Source organism: Myripristis murdjan, chromosome 3 (genome assembly GCF_902150065.1).
Source record: "Myripristis murdjan chromosome 3, fMyrMur1.1, whole genome shotgun sequence".
Classification (NCBI taxonomy): Eukaryota; Metazoa; Chordata; class Actinopteri; order Holocentriformes; family Holocentridae; genus Myripristis; species Myripristis murdjan.
The window spans coordinates 36,572,249-36,593,362 of NC_043982.1; the positions used below are offsets into that span (position 1 = coordinate 36,572,249).

The 21,114-nt window shown below is 39.9% G+C and overlaps 1 protein-coding gene across 1 annotated transcript in view; it reads left to right on the forward strand.

The window, feature by feature from the left end:
- ush2a (Usher syndrome 2A (autosomal recessive, mild)) overlaps window positions 1-21,114 on the forward strand; it is a 277,638-nt gene that overhangs the window by 125,464 nt on the left and 131,060 nt on the right. The window contains 6 exon segments of the mRNA XM_030046799.1: window positions 5,897-6,059; window positions 6,230-6,377; window positions 10,138-10,295; window positions 11,367-11,514; window positions 14,118-14,273; window positions 18,762-18,909. Coding sequence (XP_029902659.1) covers window positions 5,897-6,059; window positions 6,230-6,377; window positions 10,138-10,295; window positions 11,367-11,514; window positions 14,118-14,273; window positions 18,762-18,909 — 921 coding nt within the window.

Below are 21,114 nucleotides of genomic sequence, written 5' to 3' on the forward strand. Positions count from 1 at the left end.
GCAGAGGGAGAAAGAGAGGAGTGAAAGGGAGGGAGAAGAAATAAAATATAAGGTTGTGAATGTCAGAGAGATATTCCTCAGTGCTCTCAGTCTGTGTGTGTTTTCATATCAGTGTTTTTAGTGATGCATTTACTCATGGCTAAGAGAAGAGTGTGTAAGCTACAGGGAGAGGAAGAGATGAGAGCGAAAGGGATATTGTGGCTGTGTGTGTGTGTGTGTGTGTATCTCATATGCCTGCTGTGTCCTCTTGTGTATGTGTGAAATACAAAAAGAGAGAAAAGGCGAGAGGGAAGCAGTGACCTTCTGCAGTTGTGTTTAGCATGCAGAATATTCTCCTGCACTTGACCTTTCACCTCTAGGGGGAGGGGAAAGAGGAAGATAGATCTCTGCACTATTTTATATTATGTTCATGCGCAAATGTCCCTGTTTGTGTGTGCGTGTGCGCGTTCGTGTGTATGTGTGTGCAAGAGTCAATCTGCGTGAAAGCCATTAGTGCCCTGACTGTCGCTTACAGTGGGACTCACCGCAGGAGGGCACAGTGCCACTCTCTCTCTCTCACACACACACACACACACACACACACACACACTTAAACAATGTAGAGAAGAAGAATGGAGGGAGAGGGAGAGAATGGAGAGGAGGAGTATCTCAAGCAAACGGTGTGTGAGTGGGAAATGGGGCCTGTGTGAGCGGGAGTGTGATTAACATGTGACAGTCTCTGAAATGCCTCCGTTTGCGTTTATGTTTGCATACAATCACTCACATGTGCCCAAATATAAGATGGCACGGGTAGGAAGGAGGCATAATTACATTATCTCCTCCAGAGAGAGCAAACTGCAAATTTTCATCTGCACTATGTGGATAGTTGAACAGGACACAGTCACAGCATGACATCAGTCATTTGTTTCCATGTAACTAGCACTCCTGTGTTTGGGAAACCAAATGTTACCTAAAGTTATTCATTCCTAAAACATAGAGCACTCAGTCTGTAAAAGCATTCTTTAAATCTGTCAAAATATGTCTGAGAGCAGTAATCGACAAGCTCCTCATTTTTTTATTTGTTGTGGTGCTTTTGCATTGCACTTTTGAAAAATTAGCTAGCAAACCAGTAGAGTCACCAGTATCTGTTTCGGGATACAGTTGAATTTCTCTTGAATCAGTCTTTTCTTTTTCTGTTCAGCAGTGGCGGCTGTTGATGGTCTTGCTAACTATGGAGTTCTTCTTTTATTTATTTCAAACTGCTGCCGAAAACCAAAAACACATCACTCCCTGTGCATACCTGACATAACAGGTATTGTATATGAAATGAAAAAGCTTTGAAGGATTTGTTTTTGGTATTTTTCAACCCAAGCCATATAAAATATTATTTCCCATCATTCATAAACTGAACTTCCATCCCCATGGAGAAAATCTCAAAGTTTCTTCATCTTGTGGGCGTTCATTTATCCCTAGGTGACACCGTGAATGCAATTTTGTCACAGGTCGGAAATTTAGTTCAAGTAAATGCATTGTTAACCAAGTTAGCAGCAGAACGGTGCAGATGTATACCAGGCAATGTTTTATCATAAAGTAAATTTACATTAATAATGTTTTTTTTTTTTTAATGCTGAAAACAAATGTCACGTTGGATTGTGTTGAAGGCTAGCAGGATGCTGCAACAGAGTGAGAGGTTTTCCATCACTAAAGCTGGCAGTGAGGTTGTACTATATTGTATGTGCAAATAATCACTATCAACACTTTAATTCAGAATGGCTTTACTGTTGTGTTATGTAAATGAGCAGTATAGAGTACATACAGAACAATACAATACAGACATGAAATGTGTCAAAATGTCTTCATTATTTAAATTTTGGAGTCATCCTCGATTTATGAAAAAGAAACCTTTCAGAGATGCACTGGTAGAGTGTGTGTTTTTCAGGCAGGCACAACTTACCAGCCATGATTTACAATATCGTCTATCGTAATACTGCTGTCTAAGGCACAGGGAAATGCATCATACCCAGAGCATTTAAAATGTTTTCCACTCTATATTGGCTAGGTGTGGGAAGGCTGCATATTGCCTTGTTAGCAGATTGGTAATAGGCAGAGGTTGAGAGATCATACTTGGTCAATACCTCTCTATTTTGTCTGTGAGAAAAGCTGAGAAAGTGAGAAAGAGAGGGAGAGAGAGAGAGAGAGAGAGCACAAGTGTGAGAAACGTGAAAACAAAGAAAGAGGGAAGTAGATGAGAAAGAAAAACTGAGAGGGAGGGAGATGAACGAAATGTTGAGAAAGACGGAAAAGAAAACGGGAGAGAGAGAGAGAAAGAGAACGAGTGAGAGAGAAATCTGGGGGTGAGAGACTGTGAGAAAAGGTTGTGGGAGCTGGTTGGATGTGAACACAACACTATCAGCAGATTTATTACCTGCCCTCACCTAACCCCACCTGACACAAACACACTCGTGTACACACAGACAGACACAGCTGCACAATTACATACACTCTCAGACATGCTTAGACACACACACACACACACACACACACACACACACACACACACACACACACAGACACACACACACACACACACACACACACACACACACACACACACACACAGATACATACTCAAAGAAATGGCCACCCTCATGACCTACTGTATTTTCTGTTCAGTAGAAAGATAGCATTCATTCATAAAAGGTATATAAATTATATTGCCGCCTACTAAAGACAATATTAAACGATTCTACTGGCATTTCTTCTCTTTTTATCCGATTTTATCCAGTTGACAAGACGTTACACCTAATTGATGGCATATATGCTTTTTGTTTGGCACAGGCCTACACTTTATGAGAGAGACAGAGGAAGACAGGGGCTTACATTTCAAAAGTGGTGAGATGGGTTTTGAAACAACTGTATCCCGAAAGCGTGGTGTGCAGCTTAACCTATTATTTCTTAACAATTTCTTAACACACCTCTAAAATAAATGGGTTTCTGAATCCATTATTAGAATGAATTATGATACAAATTATCAGAACTCCCCTTTGATTTAACGATTCAAACAACGGGCATACATCACCGTGCCCATCGACAGCATATAAATCTTATAATAAATGTGACAGATTAGCCAAAGTGGCTAATTGTGTGCTAACACAAGCCATCAGTCATCAGTCAAAAACTGTTTTTTAATGGAAGGACCTAAGAAGGGAATCCATCACTTTTTAAAATGGCCTCCCCTGGTACCAGTCGGCAGGGTGGGCCACTCTGGGATTTCTAACAATTGCTGGAGAAGTTAAAACGAAGATGGTTTTCAGTAATACAGTGAGTGTTGTGTTGTAATAATAATAATTGTGAAACAGTTGATCAGAATCAGAAATACTTCATTAATAATTAATAACTTAATTGATAGTACCATCAGTCCAAAAATATAAGATACATGTTGTTACTTTAATAAATAAGTAAAACAGACATATTTTGTATTGTGTATATTTACAGAAAGGTGGATGTCACTTTCAACACCGACATTACTGTATATCTATAGCCCTTTATTTGAAATTAAACAGCACAAACATATCAGCAAATGTTGGTCTATAATATTGAGAGAACTTCCACTGCTGGCTTTGTGTGGTCCAGGCAAAACGTTATCATAAAAATACAAGTTAACACAACAAATCATTTTACTAAAGATTTGCTTGTGCACTCAACAATTTCAGTAGCAAGTCTCACCATTTCAGCAGATTGCAGGAGCTCTGTTAAGCAGGGAGGGAGCAGCAGCATGTATTTTTGATCTTCACTCTGCTCTCAACATAAACTTTGTTTTAATGTTTATTTCCACCCTCTCTCCCTGCCTTGCTCTTTCTGTACTTTACAGTGGAACATCCCTCACCTTCCCTCGTCCTCACTTTCCGTCACTCTGCTGCAGGGGTTGACTTTCTTTTTCTAAATATAGAACAGAGGACACAACTATCTGACAAAGGGAACTGTGCGTGCCCGCACACACACACACACACACACACACGTACACATACATAAACAGAGCAGTCTGGTGTGGTGATTGGAGAAATGGACTCTTCAGGAAACCCACAGACGTTTAAATGCTGCTCTCTCACTCTCTGTCTCTCTGTGTCTCATGCTCAGGTCCTTTCAAATGAGTCTTTATGAGGCCACGATGCTGTAAATACCAAGTGCTGTCCGTTAAACCTATAATACAGAACATATTTATCAAAGCCTTTTGTCACAAAGATGTAACAAATAGTCAAGGAGTAAACTGACCAGTGCAAAACATGAAATTCAGTTACCAATTTGACTCCTTTGCTGCTTAAGTAATCCTCCAATCTTTCCACAGGCAGAAAAAAATCACAAGATACTCTACACTATTCCAGAAAGAAAATTAATAAAATAAATGAAAACAAAATAAAATGCAAATTTTCTTAATACAGACAAAAAAGAATGGTAGCTTTGTTTACATAATCTTATTTGTTTAAAATCCTCAAATACAGTTTTTTCTTTTTAAGTACTGCTTTGGAAGGGGTGTTTACAAGCATTTTTTATTGCAATAATACGCTTCTAATCAAAGCAAAAACTTTGCAAAATAAGCTTGTTTTGTGTAAGTAACATAAAAACAAACACTGAAAAAACACAATGCCCTATAATGTTTAGTATGTCTGTGTAAAACTACAATCTCATTTTGCTTTAGTGTTCTCAAAAGTGGTGAAAGAAGTTTTTTTTTTTTTTTTTTTTTTCTGTGTCAGACTTCTGGTCAGGCACTTCTCGCCGTTGGCTAGCTAACTCACTTTTCACCGCAGCAGCTAACACAACAACCGATTGATTTTTGCAAGTGCTCCCACAACATTGTCAAATAAGCTAGTCAAGCGAGTCGGCAGGGAAGTTATCAAACGGAAGAGCGGCACAAAAAAAACATATGTTCGACCAGCTCTTTACTTCTGCATTCAACAATAAAGGTGGATAACTGACATGGTTTCCTCCCAAAATTATCTATATTGTATCCCTCACTACAGTGATTTTTCATGTTAAAATAGTTTTGTGATATCCTACACAACAGCTGTTAGTATGACAGTGTTCAAACACAATGCTGGTCGTCACTAAAGGCCTGCACTAATCACTATAAAGCCCACTATCCATCTGCAGGCCAACAAACTGATGTATCGAGTCTTCTCCTGCAGCTCATTACTGGTAGCTCGGGCACAATTTTCAACCATAAAGGGAAAATAAGGCTCAATCATTGATGAGGAGATGAGAAAGACACAATGCCACATCGCTTGGTATTGACTAGAAGAGGAGTGGGACAGTGTCACTATTGAATCAGATAATTCAGATTTATAAACTACGCCAACAATCCAGCCATTAGATTCTACTTTCAGATCCAAAACAATGACTCTACTCCAACATTTACTGTCTTACTTATATGACACAACACAAGTCAGAACGACATCACTCCTAGATCAACTGAGATGAGATTGTTTTTCCATACATACATTAAAATGTGGAATGAGATCCCATGTTCCATTAGATCTATAATGGTGTGTCCTTCCATCATATCAGGATTTCAGCTCTCACACACCATCTCACTCACTCTGTCATCTCCCCTGTAGTGACTGTGTAGCTGTTACATGTTGTTTGTTGTTTGTTGTTTTTTTGTTTTTGTATTGTGATGAGACCTGCAGAACAGGAATTGTAAAACATTTTGACATCTGTGGTGTTACTTTTATTTTTCTGTATAATAAGAATGAAATGAAATTGAAATTCAACTTTTTTTTTTTTTTTTGGAATAACTGGTTCAAAATGAGCATGATCAGTTTAAAATGATGCAATCCAAGTACAACTTCGGATACAAATCTCTTTCCATGCAGCGCCACGAGTGAAAAACGTTCTCCTTATTCCTCTTCCTCTGTTCCAGGTGGTCCCGCCCCTCCCAGGTAAACGGCGTTTTGCAGTCCTATTCCATCTTCCTGTCACGTAACGGGGCGGAGCCTGTCTTGGCCTATAACAGCTCAGAACTGTTTGAGGACCACACACTCCGCAACCTGACCCCTGGAACAGTTTACACCATCACACTGGCTGTGAGTACAACATACACACACACACACACATGCACACACATCCTTGCACTTTCATCTTTGCACATGATTTTGTGAGTGGATTTGCATCTTCACATTAATTCTTATACATTTATATGTAAATGTGTGTGTGTGTGTGTGTGTGTGTGTGTGTTTGCATGTGTGCTTGTCAGGCCTGCACAGGAGGAGGGTGCACCTCAAGCCCCGCCAGTCAGGTCCGGACGCAGGAGAGCACCCCAGAGAATGTTCCAGCACCCATCGTCACCCCTTTGTCCCCCCGTACACTCAACGTTAGCTGGAGGCCTCCTGAAACTCCCAATGGTCAGATCACACACACACACACACACACACACACAGATGCATGCACACTTAAACAATGGAGGGAGGACACACAATGACAAACCACAAAAGTCATATATAACAAATGCCTTTTATCCATATGATGTAGGTTTTCTTTCCCCAAAAATTAGTGTCATGCCATTTTATTCATTGTACTTTATCAGATACAGAAGAGTCACTGGAGAGATGAGAGAAGTAGAAAGAGGGGCAAGAGGCGAAGAAACAAGGGGCGATAATGATGGTGATGACAGCGATATGCAACATCAAGTATCAGGCTGGATTTAAACTGTTAAAATGAAGACATGATATCCACTGTATCACAAAGCGCACTGACATTAGGAGGATTCCCAGTGCTGATCATGTCTGAATTATACAGGTTTCCCCAACCAGTGACAATGAAACAGAAGAGCATTTCCCTCTGTGTGAGGGGAGGGGAGCAGAGTGTGTGAAAAAGAGAGAGGGAAAAGGGTAGGGGAAAACGAAAGGAAAATACAGACAGAAAGACAAGGGAGAGACATAAAAGGCTTAGAGAGAGAGGGAGAGAGAGGGCAGAGACAGATAGAGAGAGACAGAGTGTGGGAAAGCACAGTATGAGACAGAGACAAACAGAGACAGACAGTGAGAGAGCAATGCTGCACGGAGCTTCTTTAAGTGGATGAAAAGTGCTCCCTTTTGACTGAACGGAGAACTGCAGGCTGGCAGCAGACAGGCACACACACACACACACACATACACACACTCTGCCGCTCTCTGTTTTCGCTGCTCCTCTCATCCTCTCTCATTTTCATCTTATTTGCTTGCAGCCAATTAAAATCCACAGCAAAGAGCTGGGCCAAGGTATATATCATGTACTTTTGATGTGAATTTGAATGCAGCTATTGACATGGATCGCATGCCGTCTTCGTTTTCACTGCAGATAAAAAAGACTCCATGCATACTCAACTATTGTCCGTGTGCCGCTGTTTTAGAGAAAGTTATGGACAGAAGGATTTCCTGCACATTATTTTCTTGCATAGATTTAGAATTGCAATATGAAAATTAAAAGTCACTCAGAATTCAGTGAGCTGGCACTTAGGAAGAGCCAGCAGTGATGCACTATCAGTCAGCGTACTGCCGTCTGAGACAGAGAATACAAGAGTCACAACAACTCAAACTATTGGACACAGCAGTGAAATGTATCTGTTGCATCATTTAAGATCACAGTCTACATTCATTTCTTACCAATATGTGGAAAATTAGGCTGATAAGCAGTAACAACTTTGAGTATATAATTACATCCTCACTATGTAGTTACTATGTAGTATGTTGTAATATTAAGTCGAACTTAAGTCAGTTTTTTTTTTTTTTTTTTACCTTTTTGGTGCTGTCCTCCTCCTTTTCCTCCTCCTCCTCCTCCTCCTGCCCCCTTCTTCTTCTTCTTCTTCTTCTTCTTCTTCAAGCAGTGCTTTCTCTGTTACTCTATTACTTTTGTTAGTCCAATGTGCTATCCCCAATGATTTTGTCCAAACTTGCTATCCCAGTATGTACAGCAGATAATACTAGTCACCTTCATTACCTCAAAAACATGCATTACATCTTTACATAAAGTGCAAAATACTAGAAAGGCCTGCTTTTGCTGGAGGAGTCCGGGCCTGGATCCTGGATGAAGCCATGCTCCCTCATTGATTCCACTATCTACACCTCTCCTTCATGAAAGAGAAGGGTAGATACAGAGAAAGACTTTGTGAACTGTGAATACTCAGTAAAGCATCTTAGACAGCACATCAGTCTATCGGTCACTGGATGTTGTTTTTTGAAAGTATATCATTCATGGCATTTACATTTAAAGATACGCACCTCAATACATTCATTTCCAGAAACAAGCTGGGACACACATATACACACGTACCTAAACATGCACACATACAGTTAACACAAAGTATTTGGCTTCAAATAGCATAATTTACCATGATTTAATCTACTTAGAATAGTATATTTTTCATCAAATAAAGCACTCTAAGCTGAATTACCAAGGATTATATTAGAAAATACCGTATATCCTATGAAACCAAATGAATTGAGTGATGAAAACCATCTGAAGATTTCCCACACCATTTCACAGTCTCTAATGTACAACGCACTGTCACATATTATCAAATATTACTGCCATGCTAGTTAAAGTATGTGTAATTCCATAATGTGTGTGTGCGTGTAATGTGAATCATGTGTGTTTTACGCCTAATGCCACATGAGTGCATTTCGCACCATAAACCCTGTGATGTGTGCGCATATTAGCTTGGATAAATTACTTCAATCTTTTCTCATCCGATGACAGAAATTTATAACAAGGGAGACACTTAATCATGATTACCCGATTATCTCATGCTTAAAAAGCTTTAATTTCTGGTTAAAAAGGGAGAAGAGCTCAGTGCTTTATTTTATTTAGCTCTTTTTTTTTTTAATAAATGGATGGCCACGATGATGATTAGGGTGATAAGCTCTCTTGGGTTCCACAACACGGAGATTCTGTGTTTATTTCTCTCTCACTCTCTCTCTCACTCTCTCTCTCTCCATCTCTCTCTCTCTCTCTCTCCCCTCCCTCTCTCCTTCTCCCCAATTCCGCAGGGATTTGTGGGGGATAATCCTCTCGGGGATTAGGTCGGGGCAACACGCAGACAAAGAGGGGAAATAAGCCTGTTATGCATTCGCTGCTTCATTTCCCAACCTGTCTTTATTACAACCTATACTGATATGGGCTTATTCACGCACATACACACACACACACACACACACACGATTGGCCACATTAAAAGCTACCCAGATGTAGTTGGCGTTGGTGGGGTTTTTGTGTCTTCATTTCCCTGATAGGTGTGTGTATCTGTATAGAGCAATAATAAAACCCACACATGATTAAAGCAGAATAGACTCTTAGTTCTTAGCGCTGATCTTTTGAGCCCCTTTATGCATTTTTATTAAGGAAAAGCACATTTGGCACCGTACTGCTTCTTTTTTTTTATTAGGTGAATGTAATGTAATTATAGTGTCGGTGTGTGTTTTTGTATGTGTGTATGTAAATGTGCAAGTTTCCATATGAGTGTAGGTGTGTATGTGTGTGTGTTTTGGCAATGCGCCTGTGTGCTGCTCATGTGTGTATGTGTGTTCATGCACTGCTGTCCTTCTGCAGGCATTTATCCTCATACGGTTGTTGTTACATTTTTTTTGTTTTTTTTTTGTTTCAATGCCACTTAAAATTAACAATTAACCGGCAGATCAGGAGCTCCCAAGTCAGATTTTACTCACACTGTAATCCAGTAACCCAGACTGCACACTGAAATGGTCAGGCTCTCACTGTCATTGGGATTCTACATAGTCCTGCCACACTGCATAAGTGACCAATGTAAAGAGAGAAAAGAGCATCATAAAAAAGTAACGTAAGCACTTCTAAAAATGAAGCCAAGGGGGTGTGTAACAGACATTTTCAGGAAAGACAAAAGATGTAGTGTCAAAGTATCACAGAAAGTAAAAAAAGTAATTAAAAATAACAAGTGTAATTTCACATCAGTTTCAGATAATTCAGAAGAGTGTATGATAAACTGACAGAAAGTAAGGTAGTTTTGTTGGTGAAACTGTGTCTTTTTGTCAGACAATATTAACAGAGTGTACAGAGGACATTTTATCAGTCTTCATTTTGAAAATGTTTAGTGTTAACCTCAATGAAGTTACACTTCAATGAATGTAATACCCAGGTGTGTTCTTTTGACAGGTGTAATAACCAGCTATGGTCTGTGGCTGGATGGAGCGCTTGTTTTAAACTCCAGTTCCTCCCAGAGGTTCTTCGTGGTTGAGGGACTCTCTCCATGGAGCCGACACACGCTCAGACTGCAGGCCTGTACGGCACAGGGCTGTGGCAAGGGACCGGTGGTCAGTAAATCACACACAAGCGTACACACACACACTAACCCAATCGTAACCGTAACTTTCACCATGTGGGTGTATCTTGCCCAGAAATGTAGTAGGATTCATAATAACGCATATATACTGCTGGTCATACAAACCAGTTTTTCTGTGTAATCCAAATTAACTGTAGTTACTGCTGTCAAAAACATGAATCCCATCACTTCCTGTGGGGATTTTTTTCCCCAAGATACCAACTGTTTAAAGCCTCAACTTTAAAAGCTTTCATAAACTAACTGTTGCGTGGATATTATTATTACGTCAACAGCTGGCAAAGCAGAGAAGCAAAACAAATGTATTTGCACAGCATGAAAATGTTATTATTACTGTACCTAAACAACACACAAAAGCACAGGTACATGTAGATGGAGGAATGCATAGGTCTGCATACACACGTAGATACTGGACAGATGCACAAACACACACATCAATTTAGAATGCACACACATTCCTCATTGTGTGAGTATGTGTGTGCATAAAGGTGATCGATTCTCTCGGCTCAATAATGAGGGTTGGCGTGGTGACAGTGACATTTGGTAGGAAATGCCACTCCGAGCTCAACGATGCCTCTGACGACAGGCCATATTTTTGGGCATTTTTCCAATATGGATGCCGTATTTAGTCAAACACCTCAAGAACGGCTGACACAGCAGAATGGGAGCAGAGATGGGGGAAGGTAAAGAGTAGGAGAAAGGAGTCAGGGGAAGGACCAGTGAGGAGAAATGATGGAGGAGTTCAGGGTAGACTGGAGCGAGGAGAGATGAAATAGAAAGTGAGGAGGTGGAGGGCAGCCAAGGAGAGGGCAACAGGAGAGCAAGAGGGTGAGACGGGAATGACAGGGCAGAAAGAAAGAAAGAAGTGCAGAGGGGTTAATTTTGATAAAAGAAACAGCTGATCCTGGTCTAGAAAAAAGTTTTACACTGCATCATAGTCCCTCATATACTCATTGTCAGTACTGATTAAAAACTGATACACATTTGATATGTACATATGTACATTTGTGTGTGTTTGTGTCTCTTTGTATCTTTTTCATATCAGGTGGAGGTGCATACATTGGAGACAGCCCCAGAGGGCCCAGTTTTACTGGAGCTGACCAATCAGAGCTCTCGAACGCTTCGAGCCCGCTGGACAGCCCCACCCAGGCCAAATGGGAGCCTCAATTACACGCTGCACTACACAAGCAAAGGTAACACCAGCAGGCATGCATGGAAATGGACAATTTGTTGTATTTTACCATTATTTTACCATTATAGTCCCATTGAGATTAAAAATCTCTTCTACAAGAGAGACCTGTATTCTCTCCCTCTCATACTTACAACACAGACTTTAAAACTGAACACACACACACACCTGGGAGCACACTGACAATACATATACACAAATGAATGTGGTACATATGAGCTATGCATTCTTTTGCACATATTCAGATAACACACACTCACAAATACATATAAATATGTATCCACAGAGGGAGAAGGCAAATGACCAGTGTGGTTTCATTTTGTTTCTGTATCATCGCATGTAGCATAAAGGGCGCATTAGTACAATTGCCAGACACAAAAATGGATTACCTCTCAATTGCCAGATAAACCTTGAATACATTTTCTGTGTGGCTTCTCCACAAATCCAGCTGCACATTATACTTTGTACTGTTGTGTCGATCAGATTATTCAGGTATGCTTTCATTGCTCTCATGAGTAACCATACACCACATTATTATTATTCCAAGATCAATCCATATTTCTGTAATGTATTTCAAATAAAGTGTGATTGCCTGTGATGCACTGTTTGCAACACATAATACCTAAGGTACTGTGGCATGCAGGCTGGGTGATAGAAAATGTTTCATATATTCAAGAAGCATCCAATAGATTTAAAATGGTGTTATGTGCTTTACTTTGCTACCTCTTTACTGCTACTACTTCTTTAATGCTTCTGCTGAGTGCCTCTTCTTAGTGATACTTTCCTGATGATTAAATGTAACTTTTAGCCATTTTCATAATAGCTATTGTCAGCGCTTTTCATGTCACAGGAAAAGTTCTGAGTGATTCTTTTTTTTTTCTTGTGCATGGATCATTATACTCATATTTTTCCTGGAATCACACTAATACTGTTGTGCACATTGAAAAATGTTAATGCCATTAATGTGATCTTCATTTGAACAATCTGATATTGATTCTAAAAATCTGTAGATCCATATTTAAATCTTCAGTTGCTGTGTGAAGACCTTTGCTAAATGTTATTTGTTTCATGCTTCTGGTCCTGCAGATGTTATCTGCTGAACTGCTAGCATAGGGAAACTCAGCTGACCAAATTATACATTTTGAACAAATGAGCTCATACCCCTACCTGAATTGATATGGAATCAAATCAAATTGAAAAAAGGTATCAAATGGAATTGAGACCCTTTGAATCAGAATCAAATCAGGGAATCGGTGAGAATACCCTCCCCTAATGCATTCCTTTCAAGGGGATCAATACACTTAACCAACTCATAGTGTACTAATCAGGTTGCTTGATAATAAAGTAATGAAGGAATGAGTGGAACAGGGTAGTATGTATGGAGACACACACACCCATACACAAAGAATGCCAACTTACAGCGAAAGTCAGACATGAAATGGAAGAATAACAATAGGACCAATCAAACCTCCTTCCCTCCACTCTGAAATCCTTGAAAGTAGAGGAGAGGAGGCTAGAGCAAAACAAGGCCATGAAGACGGAAGGAAGAACAAAGTCGAGTCGAAGTAAAAGAGTATATAGTGAGAGGAGAGATGAGAGGCTTGTATTTCCATAGATATATTAGAAAAGACGGCAAGTAAAAAAAAAAATCAAGAGAAGACAAGAAGTTCTCAGTTGAGGAGGTGAAAGCATCGGTAGTGTAAAGAGAAGATGGGAAAGGGGAGGATTGGACATGAGGGAAACAGAGGTAGGGGAGAGAGTGTAACACACACACACACACACACACACACACACACACACACACACACACAGAGAAACACATCCTTTCACTTACATACGCAAACTCTCTCTTTATCTCTCTCTCTCTCTCTCTCTCTATCACACACACACACACACACACACACAGTCAGGGACTTTGATCTGTGTCTCACAGAGGAACAGACAGATTAAAATGAGTGGAGAGAGGGATAAGAGAGGCGTGGAAGAAAGAGAGAGATGGTGTTTCGCTCTAGTTACCCATAACCCCTTGCTTCTTTGATACACACTACCTCCATCAGTTCACACAGAGCTGACGTGTGTGTGTGTGTGTGTGTGTGTGTGTGTGTGTGTGTGTGTGTGTGTGTGTGTGTGTGTGTGTGTGTGTGTGTGTGTGGATATATTGGATAGGTTTGCATGGTGTAATTTTCTGATCCTTTCTCTTTGAGTATCCTTGCATAACCTCAATATAGAGGCCTCTCTGTCTTTTGATCACTCAGTTGCTCTCAATCAGTCTGCCTCTCTCTCGCTCTCTCACTCACTCTCCTCTAATTACCTCGCTTCCTGCATGCGTCTATCTGTCTGTATCTGTTGGCCTTGTCGTTATGTCAGTCTGACTTTAATAAAGCAAAAATGCCATGGAAATGATGATATTTATGAGAAACAAACTTCTGTCTTTCCCCTCACCATTTATATACTGTAGTGTAGTATAGTGCAGTACAATATGCTTGACCTGAACCCTTATGCATCTCTCTCTCTCTTCTCTCTTCTCTCTCTCTCTCTCTCTCTCTCTCTCTCTCTCTCTCTCTCTCTCTCTCTCTCTCTCTCTCTCTCTCTCTGTCTGTCTCTTAGATGGTGATGGTGTATTGGATGGAGGTTTGTCAGCAGGCAGCTGGTTGTCCGTGACTGACCTGCAGCCTTATACCAGATACACCTTCTGGGTCAGAGGATGTAACACACAGGGCTGTGTGCAGAGCCTTCGTCGTACTGTTACCACTCCTCCAGCCGGTACTGAAACCAACCATTGTGATTTACCATGCTATCAGTTAGAGTGTGACCGATGACTGGCAAACACTGACTCATCAGACATGCATTGGTATTGGCGTATATGTTGGCAAATATGCAAAAAATACATTATTACAGTAAAGACACTTATAATTTAAGATAATTTGAAAATAGTGTTGTGATTAAATAGCTTGTCCAGCAGACTCTGGTGTTTACAACACTTTTTATGGCACATAGGTTGGCAGAGTAGTGTGTCACAGCTGACCTGCTGGTGGTCTGGATTGTGTTAAAAAGTTTCAGCAGTAAAATATCAAGCCTCCAGTACATATCTTTATCAAACACGTGTATTTGATTATGTATACTTCTGTGTATAAAAAATTTCATCTAATATTGGAATTTTTTGTCCCAAATAGCAATAGCAGGATTAGTTACAAAAATCCAGTATCAGTTGGTCTCTAACTATGAATTTATGACTTCCTCCTCTTTATTGTCGTATAAATGAAATGATGCTAAATGAGACGTTAGGACTCAGTATGGACAAATGTCATACCTTTGACTGAATACCTCAGTATCAATCTCACGACAGCACTGTAGGGGTGACGCTTGGTGGTTTCGTGAGATATTTCCATACAAGATCTTTTTGATCAACAGTCATTAGTAATATGGGTTTGATGACCAAGCAGGTAGAGGCAAATATTAGAACAGCTACAACAGAAAATATATAGTCTCCTATCACTGTCAATATAATATCAGTATGTCACTCAGCCCTTTTAGACATTATATTGTAGTACATAGATCAGCATGTTGTAGGATCCGTCTGTGATGTCTCTGTAAGCATGTTGAGGACTTTCAGTGCAGAAAAGCAAAATACTTTGGTTAGTTTCACTGCCTGTGTAGCTCAGTAGGTAGGGCTTGGCTTCATGTCTCACAGTACAGCAGCTTGACCGGTAAAGTTGGGGGCTTGTTTCCCTCTGGGGCCACCTGCAATTAAAAAATATACAGCTCTTTGTATTTTCAAGGCATGTTAGGTTAAAAGCTTTCAGATAGCATATGTACTGATTTATATAGCATATGAAGCCTAGATTTATGAAAGCATATCTAACACCTTTTTTTAAGTTGTTAAATTGATGGGTGAGTTTAACTGGCTCTTGATACCTGGTAAGGGTTTCTTTTCAAGGATCGCTCTGTAAAAGAAAAGGAATTATTCTTCAGATGAGGAGCACGGACACACTCACACCATTTACTGGTCTGAATACATTTTTGTTTTGCACTGTGTTTTGGCTGTGTTGTGTGTGTGTGTGTGTGTGATTGGGTAGAATAGAGGCTGATTGTGCATACTGATAAATGCCAAAGCTGATCAGAGCAGTCTGGAGATAATGGTAACCAGACTCCGACACACACACACACACACACACTCACACATACAAACACAAGTCTCACCGCTTCAACCAGTGTTAACAAAAGGGTTGAATGCATGCGTACACACACACACACACACAAGCACACACACGCAAATACACACACTCACACATATGCCTCAGTTAGAGAACAACAAAAGACAGACTCCGGAAAGTTCTACTGTTCAAGTTCAAAACAAAGGCATAAGAAAGTATAAATTTTAAATACCAGACGTTTCCTCTCTTTCCATCGCTCTCTCTACCTCTCCGTGCCTCTGGCATCTCTTTAGACTTCTTTAAGGCAAACTGTCTTGATGCGTCCTTGTTCTATGAAAGAACAGAGAGAAGATAGCGGAGCGAGAGACAGAAGAGCAGAGGAGGAGGAGAGCAGAGAGAGAGAAGTGAACATAAAAGTGCATAGTTTAAAACGATTACTGACACCTCTGATATTGTACCTGCTAACACAGCATGAGAGAGACACAGGCTCACCGGCAGTGTGTGTCTGTGTGGTGTATGTGTTTTGGGTGTGTGTGGGTGTGTGTCAGTGCGGCAGGAGTCAATTCTTGTATCAAAAAAGTCTGTATCTCGAAGAGTTTTGGGGAATATTCATATCCAAATGCCTGCATAGAGACACACAAATGCACAATAACGGACGCAGACATACACACAAACACACAGCGCACCAACTATTGACTCACCTCATTATCTTCAAATTGCCCCAGGTAGTTCTTAGCAGATTTTCATTTTATTCAGTTCAATTCAATTCACAACCTGTTGACTTTATCAGTAAAGTCAAAACAGATGCGCGCGCACACACACACACACACACACACACACACACACACACACACACACACGCACACACACAAGCCTGCACTTGCACACATGCACATTCACACACACATCTCTGTCTTTCTTTTGCTCACTCTTTTTACATACATACACACACTCACAGGGAAGAACTCTCTATTCAACCACGCTACAGCATTGACAGATGCTGTAAGTGGAAGTGCTGATCCGAGATCATGTGACAAAAGTGTTTTGTGTTAAAGGGCTATTACAACTGTTTTAAACAGTTGTGTTCCTAATGGGGCTGGGTATTGGAAAGGACCTCATGTTACAATCTTATCACAATACATGGGCCTCAATATGATTTGCTTCACGATACTTTGAAATACTCTATACAGTTGGCTGAAAATGTATCAGTAGAGCTCAAAATCCAGTATGGTGCATAAGACCTGGATAGACAAAATACAACATATTATATGATTATATGGTAGATAGATGAAGTGACTCAAAACAGTTAAATTCAAAAGTCTCATTCCAATTCATTAAATCAAAATCAGCATGGGGAATTTACCTAAAACAGTGCACTAAAATCGAGATGTCAAAATACTGTCTGAAAATTAAGTACATAAAAAAGACCTATCAATATAAGGAGCTAGAAAATCATTGCAGCATTGAAAAAAATTGCAATGTTCATTGCACCCATTTTTTGGAACAGCTATAGTTAAGCTAAGCTAAGCTTCTATCATGATATGGATCATTTCATATCTTGATAACAATATATATACACATGTATACAAAGACAGACACACACTCACACACAAACTCACACACATCCTGTTATCCATCAAGACATAAATAATCACTTTATTTAACCCCCTTGGAGCATTACCCTGCCCCTTCACCATATGCAGTCCCAGAGCTTGCACACACTAAGCCACACACAAGATATTAACATCTTCATTTTCTTTTCCCATATTGAGTTCTAGATCCATGTAGATGCTTACAGAGTGTGCACAGAGATTTAGCCATTAGTGTAATGATTTTTTATAAGAACCACAAATATTCTAAAAGAGCCTTCATAAAGATATTATGGCATTTTTCACAAATCCTTAAACAGCTATTTATCACAAGTTGTGTGTATGTGCGTGTCTGTGTGTGTGTGCGCGCACCTGTCTTTGCATGTGGTAACAACTATCTTTGAGATGTCTTCAGTAATCAGAGTCCAGCAGTAGTGGAAGGAGACCAGCATGTTTGATTGAAGGAGGGTCACTTTACACACAGGAGACTTTAGAAGGGCTGCTCTCATTCACCACACACAACACTACTCTCTCTCCATTTGTTTCCCTCTTTCACTCTCTCATTTCCTCTTTCCTTGTGTAATCTATTTTTTTTCTGCTAAGAGCCTGGCAACCATGCAAAATCAAGATGTTTTTACTGATTTTATGCTAACAGTAATGCTCAAATCAGCTAGAGTAGAGAGGCTAACTGTTGATAGAGCGGCGTCATAATGTAGTGCTGGTGTGTGTGTGTGTGTGTGTGTGTGTGTGTGTGTGTGTGTGTGTGTGTATGTATATGTTTATATGAGAGAGAGAGATAGCACATATTAGTGTGTTTATTAGAAGTGATACAGTATCAGTAGCCTACATCAGGCAGCTTGTTGTGGATGACTGGCTTTCTTTTAAAAAAGTTACATATATATATATTATTTATTTCTTTTATTTTTTCTCTCCTGTCTCCCATCCCAGATGGACGTCAAAGATTCACTGTGGAACAGAGCTGTGGGGATTACTGTTGTAAATTTGGACTTTAACTAGTACTGGGAAATATATCGATATCATATCAATATTGGGATAAGAGACTAGATATCATCTGGGATTTTGGATACTGTAATATGATGATATGGCAAAAGAGTGGTCTTTTCCTGGTTTTAAAAACATCGACTGTTCACTGCCTTTACCTACCAGCATTTATCAAAATGCCTGTTTGCCCATCAGTGCCTGTTTATCAAAAATTGTGTAATTGTGTAAATATTTGGTGCACCAGCAGTCATGTCCACAGTATCATCACAATATCGATACTGAGGTATTTGGTCAAAAATATTGTGAAATCTGATTTTGTCCATACTGCCCAGCCCTAACATTAACACACTGTATGTGTCTTGTTCACTACCCTCTGTTTACCTCTCTTTCTTTCTTCCTTTCTTCCTTCCTTTCTTTCTTTCTTTCTTTCTTTCTTTCTTTCTTTCTTTTTTCTTTCTTCCTTTCTTCCTTTCTTTCTTTCTTTCTTTCTTCCTTTCTTCCTCTAGCCCCAGATGGGTTGTCGCCCCCCAGGTTGGTTGATGCCACTGGTGACAGTCTGAATGTTTCCTGGTCTGCGCCTGCGTATGCCAACGCACCGGGTCCACTCTACTACAGCCTGCACATGAGGGCATCACCACAGAGGCCTGTGATACGGTGAGAGAGAGCACACACACACACACACACACACACACACACAGCGGTCAAATATGCAGGCTTACAAAGAAGGGTTCACAAGTGGTCTGGCACATGGGCACAACAAGAGATAAAACCACAAGAGAATAAAATATACAAAAAAAAAAATACACATACAGACAAAATCCTCTCAGGTACCCACACACACACACACATCCATGTACCCACAATGCCTTTAAGAAATAGGGACACACATGTATCCGTACACAAGGATGCATTATACAGCCACACTGAATCTGTCACATGAATGCGACAAAGAGAACATCAAAAAATCAGAAAGAGGGGATGAGAGGGAAAGATGGTGGGGGGAAGAGCCAAATAGCCAAAAAAAAGTGCAAAAAAAAAAGCAAAGGGAGAGCAGAAAGAAGGAGCGAGGTAGAGAGAAAATGATAAAATGAAAAAGAGAGAGAGGGTGTGCATCTGATATGTATTCATTACATGCTTCCTGACAACAAATTGCAATTTAATCCAAGAAGAGGAGGCTCTCATTCTGTGGTAATAAATAAATGACTAGGTACATGTATTATATATCAGACAGCTATGCCCTCCTCCTCCTCCTCTGCTATGGAAATCTCATTGTTCTCTGATTTATTCATTCATTCATCCCTTCCATCCATCTGATGCTAAATGGTCAATGGTCCCTCATTTATGACAATATTCTTTTACTTTGTCCTGGATTATAAAATTATACGATAAAAGATGTGATATGATTTGGGGAAATGATAAAAAAGCAATGAAAATATTGTATATATTGGGTTCAAGACCAATTTTTGATGAGGATATTCTGTGACTCAATTCCCTGGATTAGGCTAGACCCATCAGGATTTACTTGTTTCAGAACATAATGCTTCTACGTGAACAAGGAAGGTTCGCACTCACAAAATATCTGTCTTCAAATCAAATTCCTGTGCATATTTTTATTTTATTTTACTTGTCAATTTGAGTGCTATACTTCAAATGAAATAGATATTAACTGAAAAATAAAAATATAATACAATAAAAAAAAAGCTTCTTTAAAGCAGACATTTGCTATCTTAGGAGACAAATTACCTCCCTGATGTGGTATTACCTCTACAGTTAAATTTGTTGTCTTCTCTCTGACTGAGGGCTCTATTTTTGGGACTGTGCATGGCAGAGTGAGCAGTGCCATTTTCATCTGGCACACACAGGTTTCCCTCTCATCTGAACCATTTGCTAATTTGATGACTCATGATGAACATGACTTCAGTGAGATGGAGGTGCAGTAGTGACTATTTTGGTGTGAAGGATGACTGAGGTTTGTGCTTGCACTGCCTGTCTGCTCAGACCAGGTCACTAATCACCTTAAGTAAAAAGCAAGTCTAATGAAGTTCAAGAGGAGTTAGGGTAAAGGGTGTAATATTCTGTATATTTGCTTGAGGTGATTCTGCGTCTCATGGACAGGATGTCAGGAGAACAGATGTAACTTAGCATTCGTACTAACTCCAGCATGTTTACAGCTTGTATTCTATACTGATTTTCATTAGTGTGCTCTGTCGCTATCAAACAAACAAACAAACAAAGAAAATGTTTTTGACAGATCTGCTCCAAACCATTGTCTTTATTTCAAAGTTGGCAGTGCACAATGTGTGCCATTTCCCTTTCTTTTGAAGGGAAGGAAACAAGGTGTTGTGATTGTTCGTGGCTTAGCACCAGCCCCTATCAGACCCGCTGATAATGTGTTCCTCCTAATCCCACCCCATTTCCAACTGTCCCACACTTGTGCAATGCGCCTCTGGCCATACAAATAACAAAAGCACCGCACATCTCACCGTTGACTTCACATTCCACCTCGTGCGACTGATTCATAAAAATAGAGCCCTGAAGTCAAGAAGGGCTGCACTGATTGATTATTTTATTAATTGAGTGTTCTACTGATTATCCCATTGATTAACTGAGTAACTGGATAAGACCTTTTGTGTTTTATCAAGGAGGGGTGCGTGTGTGTGTGTCTGAATCTGTATCATAATAACCAACATGAATGAGGCCCAGGCTTTCAAAATCGGCTGCTACATTGTATTTTCTGTGGACATTTTCTTGATGTTTTCTTCCAAGATTAGTGAACTTGGGGGACTGCTTGTTTTGTGATTGAGTCAAATGCGTTTGACACAAATACATTTTACATTCACTTGATTCTGCTGCAAGACC